The sequence below is a fragment of the Rana temporaria genome, chromosome 13 (genome assembly GCF_905171775.1).
Source record: "Rana temporaria chromosome 13, aRanTem1.1, whole genome shotgun sequence".
Taxonomy (NCBI): Eukaryota; Metazoa; Chordata; class Amphibia; order Anura; family Ranidae; genus Rana; species Rana temporaria.
Window position 1 is genome coordinate 94424272 of NC_053501.1, and position 12744 is coordinate 94437015.

Sequence of the window (12744 nt, forward strand, 5' to 3'; positions counted from 1 at the left end):
GCTTTATCTTGTTTATATAAAATCTTTAATAAATTCAGATTGAAAACAGAAAGGAAAAGAAAAAAAAGAGAGAAATAAACACCCAAATATAATGAAATCTTGCAGACGGTGGCTTAAGTTTCGATATAACTTGGTTTGCTTGAACAGGTGAGAATTGTTTTTCTTTCCTAAGGTAGAGGGTGCTACACCTGCATCCAATTTGCATGTAATTAGATTGTGACCAGCTCTCTATGGAGCCGGTTCACACATTTCCAGAGTGGCTCTGGTGCGAATTGCATCTTCTTGACCATTTAATGTCCAAATTCAGCTAAAAATTCGGACTGAAATCGGATTTGAAATGGTAAACAGGGACACCCCAGACCCCTACTGTGAGCCGTTCCGTGCGGCATTGTGAACCCAGCCTTATGCCTTTCTGTTGGCTAATGAGGCAACCATTGCATGGCCAGAAGTTGTGCATGGGAATAGGAGGAGGCAAGAAATTACAACAGAAGCTGTACCTGGAGATGTCTAGACATGGAATATCTTTACAAGGTAGGCTCACAGGTTCACATTAGAGTAGATCAAAATTTATCTGGGTCATCTTCCCACAGTTTTCAATTATGGTATACCTAAGGTAGGGGAGGCATTTAAGGTTAAATTACACAACAAAAAATATGTAATAGTTATGGGCAATTCACAAAACAGCATATGAATACAAATGTATTAAAAAAGTTTTCCATATCATACTACCTTTGCATTTGTAATATGATGTGGAGTGGTTTTGTGACATGATGTATTAGGCACAGTTCATGATGAGCCAAACACCCCCCCCCCCCCCCCCCCGTTCGGTTCGCACCAGAACCTTTGCGCGAACATTTAGAACCCCATTGACGTCTATGGGACTCGAACGTTTGAATTCAAAAGTGCTAATTTTAAAGCCCAATATGCAAGTTATTGTCGGAAAACGTCTTTGAGAACCCGGGTCTTGCCCCAGGGAACATGTATCAATGGAAAAAAAAGTATTAAAAACGGTCGTTTTTTCTGGAGCAGCGATTTTAATGATGCTTAAAGTGAAAAATATATATATTTTTAATTCCTTTAAATATCGCACCTGCTGGGTGTCAATAGTAGTGCACATGTTTAGAAATGTCCCTGCACAAAATGAGATTACTATAAGAAAAACAGTCTGGTCCCTGCAATATGGATGGAAATCACTGAGAAAAATAGCATGTGTTTCTTTAGGTGCAAACTATAGAGCACAAGTGCAGTACACAACAAGTAACTTTAGTCGCAAACTACAGAGCACAAGTGCAGTACTGGTACACACAAAGTAGCTTTAGGTGAAAACTACAGAGCACAAGTTCAGTACTGGTTCAGTACTGGTACACACAAAGGGCCTGATTCCCAAAAAAGCTGCCTAACTTAACTTTCAGCAGTTAAGTTACACTGACTTAAAATCTCTACCTAAGTGCCCGATCTTCAAAGCACTTACCTAGAAATTTCAGGCCGTGTAACTTAAGTGCCGCCGTCGCAAGGCGGTCCTCCTCTCCGGGGGGCGTTTAAAATTTAAATGAGGCACGCTCCCGCGCCGGCCGTACTGCGCATGCGTGTGACGTCATTTTCCCGACGTGCAGCGCGCGAACGTAATTAACGCCGGGCGGCTTTGAGAATTGCGACGGGACACTAAAGTTGCGACGGGTGAAAAAAAATATACGCGCCGGGAAAACAAATAATTATAAAAAAAAATGACAGCGTCGCTCAGCATGCATTCCTGAGAGGGAGAACTCCATGCCAATTTTCAAAGAAAAAACCGGCATGGGTTCTCCCCCCCAGGAGCATACCAGGCCCTTAGGTCTGGTATGGGTTGTAAGGAGACCCCCCCTACGCCGAAAAATCGACGTAGGGGGTCCCCCTACAATCCATACCAGACCCGTATCCAAAGCACGCTACCCGGCCGGTCAGGATGGGAGTGGGGACGAGCGAGCGCCCCCCCCCCTCCTGAGCCGTGCCAGGCCGCATGCCCTCAACATGGGGGGGTTGGGTGCTCTGGGGCAGGGGGGCACGCTGCGGGCCCCCCCACCCCAGAGCACCCTGTCCCCATGTTGATGAGGACAGGACCTCTTCCAGACAACCCTTGCCGTTGGTTGTCGGGGTCTGCGGGCGGGGGCTTATCGGAATCTGGGAGTCCCCTCAAATAAGGGGGCCCCCAGATACCGGCCCCCCACCCTAAGTGAATGGATATGGGGTACATCGTACCCCTATCCATTCACCTGGAGGCAAATAGTAAAAGTTAGTAAACACACAACACAAGGGTTTTTAAAATAATTTATTATTCTGCTCCGGAGGCCCCCCTGTCTTCTTTATTAGCTCTATTACCAGGGGGGGCTTCTTCTTCCACTCTCCGGGGGTCTTCTTCCACTCTCCGGGGGGGGTTTCTTCTTCCGCTCTCCGGGGGGGGCTTCTCCGCTCTCCGGGGGTCTTCATCTCTCTTCGCCGCTCTCTGCTGTTGACTCGGCGAACCCCGGTTCTTCTGCAGATGTCCGGTGCCTTTTTCTTCAGCGCTGGCTGCCTGCTATCTTTGTGTGTTAGCTCAATTAGTAACAGGCAGCCGGCGCGGTCTTCTGTGACGTCACCTTCTTCTCTTCTGTTCTTCTCCCCTCTTCCGATGTTGCCTCTTGTCACTGTAATGATGGAAGCGCGCCTTGCATCCCATTTATATAGGCATCACCGTCCCATCATGCTCCGGCAGGTACCCACGTGGTGGGTGCCTACCCACGTGCACCCACCACGTGGGTACCTACCGGAGCATGATGGGCCAGCTCTATATATCTAGAAAAAAAGACACTATCTCTCTCTAACACCGCTGCAACACACTACACAAGGCCCCCCTGCAGGCAGCCTTTTATAGTGTGGGGCGTGTACTAAAGCCCCGAGCCATAATTGGCCAAAGCCACCCTGGCTTTGGCCAATTATGTCCCTCCGTTTTTTGCGCGCTGTGATTGGCCAAGCATGCGAGTCATAGTGCATGCTTGACCAATCATCAGTGCGCAATGCCGCAGTGAATTATGGGCCGTGGCGGCGCGTCACTCGAATTTGGCACGAACGACCCGTTTTGTTCGTATTTCGACGAACGGTCGAACAGACGATGTTCGAGTCGAACATACGTTCGAATCGAACGTGGAGCTCATCCCTAGTTGCAGGAAGTAGAAAAATTGTTTGGAAATAAAGAAATTATTCCTAAAAAAGATTCTAAATTCCACAGAGACAAACTAGCGTTTATGGGAGGTTACGCTTATAAATTTACCGGTAGAACACAGTACCCTGATCGTAATAGACAGAAAACGTTTTCTATTCCATCTCAATCTCAGACAGAAGAATTTTCAGAATCTAATTCCTTTAACTCTACCTCTATTTCTCAACAGACACATCCACGGGCTTCTGGAACTCAATAGTCTCGGTACAGACTGATGGTAATGTACAGACTGATGATTTTTTAAACCAACAAACCACCACCACACCGAAACAGGGCAATCTGAAGTCATTTGTAGTTCAAACTCCTCAAGTATAGGACCCACACACAAATGCAGCACTCAACATAATAAACCTTACACAGCTCATGCCAGATCAAATCTCAGTATTAAAATTAGGATTGAGCTTCTGCCCCACACACCCTATAGACATCATGGAAACGATAAAAGACCTTTACATGTTCGCACACTTTCAAATATGTGTTCGAAGATGAACACAAACAAAATAAATTAGAAATAGACTTGACTGAACAGATAATCTTTATTAGTGAATTCAGAGAACTAAGAGATCACTCGCTCCTTTATGATGAGGGAGAGGTCAATCTTGAACACAAACAATTCAAGTAGACTGTACAGTCATCATTCCCTGTTATAAAATCTCAAGAAGTACATTTTAAACTGAAATTGCGTAATTTCCCAGATTTGTAACAATGCCCAAATATCTGGTCTTTTCTGTATCAGACTGTTAAAGATCTTGAACATACTCAATGGTATTCAACCACCAATAATCTTTCCGTCGGACCATTCTCATCGGATGGACCGGTCGTGTGTACGCGGCCTAAGGGGTTTTAATACTGTACGAGTGGAAGGGACTCAAAGCACTAAATGTCCATGATTTGTATATACCAGCATTCAATTTAAAATGTTTGCAATATATGTAAAAATGTATAAATACAATGTGGCATAACTACAGATTTATGTTTAAGAGTCCATCTTATTTGACATTCTAAGGAAAGGAAAATGCAAATAATTGGTGTGTCATCAGTCAAACTGGATTTTCATGTTTTTGAACCCTAGACTAGTGATGGACGAACATCTGAAGGGGCGGTTTGTGAACGCTAACCGCAAACTTTCTCAAATGTTCGCGAACCACAAGTTCGCGGTGGGCCCCATTGACTTTAATGTCAGGCGAACATTAAAAACCTGCAGGTCATATTTGCAGCCACAAAATACTTACTAGCTGTGCACAAATAGTCCCACAACATGGACACTGACCTACCAGAAGTATTAAGCGGAAAACCGGATACAGAAGTAAGTGTCGGCCATTACAGGCCCCAAAAATTAGCCCACAGGCGTTCACCTGACAGCAAACAACTTTGTATTCTCTGGCTGTAGGTACATTAAGCTATTCACCATATACAGAAGTAAATGTCTGCCAGTACAGGCCCCAAAAATTAGCCCACAGGCGTTCACCTGACAGCAAACAACTTTGTATTCTGTGGCTGGTGGTTCACAGGATAAATAATTGCAGGCCCCAAAAATTAGGCATTCAACGAACATAAAAGGCCTTTTATGCCGCTGTATTTACCTAAGACAGGGACCATGAATTGTTATGGGTGGTGGCGGATATTTGTGGCCTATCATGAGGAATTTGAATCAAACATGGTCTACTGGTCACGTGTTGAATTCCTCCGAGATCCATGCCTCATTCAGTTTTATAAATGTGAGGTAGTCAACACTGTTGTGAGCTAGGCGAGTGCGCTTATCTGTCACGACCCCCCCTGCTGCGCTTAATGTCCTTTTGGACAGGACACTGGATGAGGGGCAAGCCAACAGTTCTATTGCAAATTGTGCAAGCTCTGGCCAGAAGTCAAGCCTGCCCACCCAGTAGTCCAGGGGTTCATCACTTCTCAGTGCGTCAACATCGGCCATTAACCCGATATAGTCGGACACCTGTCAGTCTAGGCATTCCCTGATGCTGGATCCAGAGAACAGTTGTCGATGGGTCAGCTGAAAGAATGATCTCATATCATTAGTGACCAACACATCTTTAAATAGACCTCTTCTTGCAAGTGCCGTTGGATTGCTACCCGCAACTGTTTCTCTGAGTGGAAATTCCTCTGCCAGAGCATGCAAAAGCAGAATGCAGCATTTCTCAAAGCAAGGCCTGGAAGTGCTGCATTCTGATTGCCCTCTGTGATGGTGGTAACATTTCCATCATGTTTTGTTTGTACCGGGGGGTCTAAGTACGTTGCCACCCAGTACTGGTCCTTGCCCTTTATGCTTTTTATACGAAGGTCCCTCTTAAAACACTGGAGCATGAAGGCCCCCATTTGCACTAAACTGGAAGCAGTGTAGTGGCCTGGCTCCTGTTCATCATCCAGGATAATGTTGTCCTCGTTCTCCTCCCCCCATCAACGGACAACACCAGGGATCCCAGAAAGTTTTAAAGCATGCTCTTCTTGCTCCTCCTCATCCGCCTCGGCACCATCCTCCTCTGACTCCTCTTCAGACTCCTGTTGCTGACTTGTCTCAGGTGGAGTAACCCCCCTGGGAATTCATCCAGCATTGCGACTTCCTCATCTTCCTGCGCCTCGACGGCTTGATCAATGACACAACGCAATGCACGTTCCAGAAAGAAGGCGTAAGGTACGATGTCACTGATGGCGCCCTGGCTGCGACTGACTGTTTCTCTGGCTGCAGAAGTCTGCATGAGTCGCGCATGAGCAGCCACTGGCGCGGTGAAAAAAAAACAAGCTCCCCAGAACCTGTCCTGCCGCAGAGTTTGTACAGGTAGTCGTTAGGCTGCTCCAGCAGAAACGCGCAGTTATCACGCATATATAAGGTTGAGTTCCATCGCGTCGAGCAGTCACAAATAAGGCGTCTGACGGGCAGGTTGTGTCGCCGCTGAATGTCAGTAAGGCGGGCCATGGCCGTGTAAGATCTTCTAAAATGGCAAGAGATTTTCCAGGCCTGCCGCAAAATGTCCTGGACCCTAGGGTATTGGGCAACGAATCGCTGCACGACCAAGTTCAGGACGTGTGCCATGCATGGCACATGTGTAATTGTGCCATGTTTCAGCACGTTCAGCAGATTGGCATCATTGTCGCACACCACTTTACCAACTGTCAAATTGAGCGGTGTTAGCCACTGATCTGTCTGTGAACGCAAAGCTGAAAGGAGTGCAGGACCAGTGTGGCTCTTGTCTTTCAGGCACAACAGACGCAGCACAGCATGGCAACGTTTCACCTGGCATGTCGAATAGGTTCTGAAGATCTTGGGCGGCGCAACGGAAGAGACGGTAGCATCGGAAAAGAAGGAGTCAGCCAAGGAGGAGAGGGAGGATGAAGTAGGAGGAGGAGAAGAAGAGGCAGGCCTGCATGCAATCTTTGGCGGTAAAACCAAATCTACATGGGTGCCATGCTTGACGGCCATCAGAAGGTTCACACAGTGGGCAGTTAAAGTTATATACCTTCCCTGCCCGTGTTTGCTAGACCACGTATCTGTGGTCAGATGTATCTTGGCACCAACACTGTGTGCCAAAGATACATTCACTTGCCGCTGAACATGGCCATATAGCTCTGGGATGCCCTTCTGTGAGAAATATTTCCTTCCTGGGACCTTCCATTGTGGTGTTCCAATGGCCACAAATTTTCGAAAGGCCTCCGAGTCCACCAGTTTATATGGCAGTAGTTGGCGGGCTATAAGTTCAGATAAGCCAGCGGTCAAACGTTGGGCAAAAGGGTTATCCGGCGTCATTGTTTTTTTACGATGGAACATTTGGGCCACGGAAGTCTGCCTTTTTACTGAAAAACGTGAGGATGGCATGATGGAAGGTGGAGTGGAGGACAATCGTAAGTATAGAGGAGAAGGAGAAGAGGCTAGATGGTGAGAGACTGGAGTGTGGCTTTGTGGGTTCTGATGGTGTTGCTCCCACTGGGCTCCGTGATAGGAGGCCAGGTGCCTTCTTTCTGAGATTTGGATTTTTGGAAAATTTAAAATTTAAAAATTAAAAAATTTGAAAATTAAAAAATTTGAAAATTAAAAAATTTGAAAATTACTAAATTTGAAAATTACAATGAAAACATTTGAAAATTTGAAAAAAAAAGTCAAAATTAAAAAATTACATTCGAAAAATGTTTGTATTTCTGAATTTCCGAAATCCAAATTTCCGAAAATCCGAAATTCTGAAATTGAAAAATTCGGAAATTGAAAAATTTGGAAATCCGAAAATTCTGAAATTCGAGATTTTCGGAAATTCGAGATTTCGGAAATCCAAAAATTCTGAAATTCTGAGATTCAAAATTTTCAGAAATCCGAAAATTCTGAAATAAAAAAAATTGGAAATACGAAAATTCTGAATTTTCCTTAAAAAAAATATTTGAAACTAAACAAATTGCACATGTCTACTTGAAACAGCCACACCACATGTTTTGAGAGAGTCCTGTCTTTCACCTGAAGTTATTTGTGGGTTTTTCTTTCCATCCCAAACAATTTTCCTGGCAGTTGTGGCTGAAATTTTAGTGTCTACCTGACAGTGGTTTGGTTTCAACAGAACCGCTCATTTTCCACTTCTTGATTAGAGTTTGAACACTGCTGATTGACATTCTCAATTCTTTGGATATCTTTTTATATCCCTTTCCTGTTTTATACAGTTCAACTACCTTTTCCCGCAGATCCTTTGACAATTCTTTAGCTTTCCCCATGAATCCAGAAATGTCAGTGCACCACTGGATGAAAGATACAAGTGTCTGTAAGGAGTCCAGAAACTCATTGACCTTTTATACACACACACTAATTACAAGCAAACAGATCACAAGTGATGATGTTTACCTTTGTGTCAACCTGTGTGCATGTTATCAGGCCAAAATCACCAGGGTATGTCAACTTTTGATCAGAGTCATTTGGGTAATTTATGTTGTCATTATGATTTAAAGATTAAACACAGTTGATTGATAATAAATGACTTCAGCCAAACACTAACCATGAGTAAAAGAAACGTTTTTGTGTTATCATTCATATTCTCTGAAAAATGGACAAGAAATTATAAATTCTGCCAAGGTAGGTAAATTTATGAGCACAACTGTAATTACACATATTCTTTGCATAGCTGCACAAAAGCTACATGGTTACAAATATGTTTAATATTGTATTGAGGACTACAATGTATGCTTTAGAGCAGGGGTGCTCAACCTTTTGAAGGCCGAGGGCCACTTTAGCGACTTAGTAACCAGTCGTGGGCCACAATGAGAAGAGTGGGCAGATGATAGGTCTGTGTCTAGTCTACATATGCCAAGCAGACACAGCCCAATCTACTCTATGGGCCCTCTGATCCAATCAGATGGAAGGGGACAGATCCACTTCTATTTTTTTAGCAGATCGGATTTGAGGTAGGGAGGTGTAAACGGACAAAAGTCTGTTTACATCTGCCTGTTCCATAGAGGTGAATGAAGGGTCGGCTTGCGTTGGACCGATCGTGTGAAAGGGGCCTAAGGCTGCTTTTATACTGATGGTCTGTGGTCTATTGCGGCGCAGTGTACCTGTGGTTTTCCCGCCGGTTAGCTGCACTTTGCTATAGACGTCTATTATATCTTGCAGGTGTGGTGCACTTTCTAAAAAGCCGCTTGCTTCCTCTACCGCCGGCTTCATTCACAACACTGATGCTCTCAGATGGCAGGTCGGCAACCTGAGATCTGGGCTTGCCAACCAGCCATCCCAGAGCAGGAGGTCGCGGGCCACATCAGAGGGCTCCGCGGGCCACATGGTGGGCAACGATGAGGCTGCACTGATAGGCAGCACTAATGGGCTCTGATAGGTATCACTGATGGGCACTGATAGGTTATCAGTTTGCATTTTCCTTTTAGAGAAGCCGGTTCTCCTCTCCTCATGTGGCTTCTGTTTACATCCATGATCGCGTGGTAAAGAGCCGCTGATTGACTCTTTACCTCAATTTGTGATCAGCAGTGTTCTCAGCACACTGTGATCACAGAGCATGCCGTCCGCGACTAGCTGCATGCGCGCAATCACGGTGGGTCATCATATGACGGTCTCCCAGAAGTACCTGTCAGCGCTGTAGCCATCATTTGGCTAAAGCGCGGGGTAGGCAAGTGGTTATGTTGTGTCATTGTTAGGCTGATTGTCTGTTCTGAGCATTAAGGCCCGGATTCAGAAGGATTAGCGTATCTTTCTGCGGGCGTAACGTATCTCAGATACGTTACACCCCCGTAAATTAGGGCGCAAGTTCCGTATTCAGAAAGAACTTGCGCACTAAGTTATGCGGCGTAACGTATGTTATCCAGCGTAAGCCCGCTTAATTCAAATGGGGATGATGGGGGTGTGTTTTATTTAAATTTCATGTGACCCTGCGTATTTTACGCGCCGTTCGTGAAAGAATCCCAGTACGCATGCTCAAAATTACGCCGCAAATCGTCATTGCTTTAGACGTGAACGTAACTTACGTACAGCCCTATTCGCGAATGACTTACGCAAACAACGTAAAATTTTCAAAGTTTGACGTGGGAATGATGTCCATACTTAACATAGGATACCCCTCATATAGCAGGGGTAACTTTACGTCGGAAAAAGCCTAACGTAAACTATGTAAAAAAATGCGCCGGCCGGACGTATGTTTCTGAATCGTCGTATCTACCTAATTAGCATACTCCTTGTGTAAATATGCAGAAGCGCCACCTAGCAGCCAGCGTAAATATGCAGCCTAAGATACGACGGTGTAAGACACTTACGCCGGTCGGATCTTAGGGAAATCTATGCATAACTGATTCTATGAATCAGTCGCATAGTTACGACCACGCACACTCAGAGTTACGACGGCGTATCCGGAGATACGCCGTCGTACCTCTTTTCTGAATCCGGGCCTAAGTTATATTAAATTATTTCTGAAATAAATGGAGATTGCTCACTTCTACATATTTATTTAAGATGAGTGTTCTGTTTTCCAAATCTAAGCTTTGCAATTGTGATCTTTATGACTGATCCAGTTGTGGTGAGATAGCTAAAACCTAAACTTAACATTTCAGCAAGGTATGATATACTCAAACTATATTATATAATAGAGCAAATATCCTGCAAAAGTAAAAACTGCATCACACTAACGTGGATGCTGCATGAAATGTTGTCTTAATAATTTTTTGAGTGCTTGCTTTACCTCACTGTTTCTTAAGGTGTAAATAAAGGGGTTTAGTGCTGGAGTGACAACCGTGTACATTAGCGCAAGGAATTTATCGTAGTGGCTGCCTTGAGGTCTGACGTACACAATAATTGCTGAACCATAGAACAGACATACTACAATGAGATGAGAAGAGCAGGTTGAAAACGCTTTCTTTTTCCCATCCTTGCTTTTAATCTTCAGGACAGTAACTATTATGCAAATGTATAATGTGACAATTGTAACAAATGGAAAAACAACAGAAATAATTGCAGCCAAAACTGTAACCATGCCACTGTAAAAAGAGTTGCAACATGCCAATTTTTGCACTGGAGCCAGATCACAGAAAAAGTGGTCAATCATGTTAGGGCCACAAAACTCCAAAAGAAAAGTAAGACATGTAGGGAGGAAGGAAACAAAGAAACCACCAAGCCATGGAAGAACTGCTAATTTTGAACAAAATTTACTGTTCATAATTGTTGAATATCTCAATGGATTGTTTATAGCCAAGTATCGATCAAATACCATTAATGAAAGGAGAAAGCATTCGGTTTCCCCCAAAGCATTAAAGGTATACATTTGTGCAAAGCAGCCAATGAATATTATGGTCTTCTTAGTCTGAAGTAAGATTGATAAGAGATTTGGAACGGAAACTGAGATAAACATTATTTCTAAAACAGCAAAGATACTAATGAAAAAATACATGGGACTGTGAAGCGATGCCTCCATTCTAACTAAAATAATTATGGCAATGTTTCCAAAGACACATATAACGTATGCTAGAAGTGCAAGGCCATACAAAACATTTTGAAATGCATGCAAGTCGGAAAAGCCCAGCAGAAGAAATTCCTTCACCACAGTGTTGTTGGTATCTTGCATTGTATTCTAAAAAGGCATAAAAGAAAAGATATATCGTTTATACCCACTAATGGAGTTTTTAACGTGAACTTGTTCTCATGATGTGTTTAAAAACAATCGTCTTGCAAGAAACAAGGCACCATAATTTGTCAGGACATACTGGTAATTTGCCTTGTTCATCTTCACAGGGTGCCAGGGTGCTCAAAGTTGCAGCATAGACATACATTGATATGTACTTGTAGGAAGTTGGCAGTCTGTTGACAGGCTTCTAATGTATTATATATTCAATTCCAGTTGAGGACATGCTTCATTGCCTGGAAGCCCATGTTTGCTTCTGGGTACTCTGTATTCATTCTTAGAAAACTTTTTTTAAACTACAACTTCCATCTATTAATACCTAGTGATTTTAGCTATGAAGGTTTTTTGTTCAGGTATTTCCTGTTATAAGGTGCCAACATTTGGTCCTGTCTCTGTTACTTCTGTACTATCACCCTGACACTGGAAAAGATGAATATGCCTGGGTTTGAGAATCTTTTAAAAAATGTGAATTTCGCAAACTGTGCCTCCTCCTTTAACCACTTAACATCCGCCCGCCGTCAAATGATGGTGGGCGGAACGCTCTATTGTTCCGTCAGGACGTCACATGACGTCCTGTCATTTAAAGCCTCTAGGGCGCACGCGTGCCGCCGGCGACGCGCGCGTGCACCCGTCGCATCACTGGGAACACAGTGCGCCTGCCCGGCGGCCGCCATGGCTGCCAGGCACCCGCGATTGCCCGGTAACTGAGCAGGGACGTGGAGCTCTGTGTGTAAACACAGAGCTCCACGTCCTGTCAGGGAGAAAGGAGACCGATCTGTGTCCCTTGTACATAGGAACACAGATCGGTCACCTCCCCCAGTCACCCCCCTCCCCCTACAGTTAGAACACACCCAGGATACACATTTAACCCCTTCCCCGCCCCCTAGTGGTTAACCCCTTCCCTGCCAGTCACATTTATTTAGCACTGTTCACTGTATAAATGTGAATGGTCCCAAAAATGTGTCATTAGTGTCCAATGTGTCTGCTATAATGTCGCAGTCCCGAAAAAAACGCAGATCGCCACCATTCCTAGTAAAAAAAAAAATTAAAAAAAATCATTATGTCCCCTATTTTGTAGGCAATATAACTTTTGTGCAAACCAGGTTATTGCGATTTGTTTTTCTTTACCAAAAATATGTAGAAGAATACGTATCGGCCTAAACTGAGAAAAATAATATATTTTTTAAAAAAAATGGGATGTTTATTATAGCAAAAAGTAAAAAATATTGTGTTTTTTTTCAAAATTGACGCCCTTTTTTTGTTTATAGCCCAAAAAATAAAAACCGCAGAGGCGATCAAATACCACCAAAAGAAAGCTCTATTTGTGGGGAAAAAAAGGACATCAATTTTGTTTGGGAGCCACGTCGCATGACCGCGCAATTGTCAGTTAAGGCAACACAGTGCCGGAAGCTAAAA

General features: G+C 44.0%; 1 protein-coding gene across 1 annotated transcript; it reads right to left on the minus strand.

Moving 5' to 3' along the window:
* Positions 1 to 10335: 10335 nt before the first annotated feature.
* Positions 10336 to 11271, minus strand: LOC120920079 (olfactory receptor 10A7-like). Its single transcript, XM_040331993.1, has one exon. The coding sequence runs from the start codon at positions 11269 to 11271 to the stop codon at positions 10336 to 10338; it is 936 nt and encodes a 311-aa protein (XP_040187927.1).
* Between the last annotated feature and the right edge of the window lie 1473 nt (positions 11272 to 12744).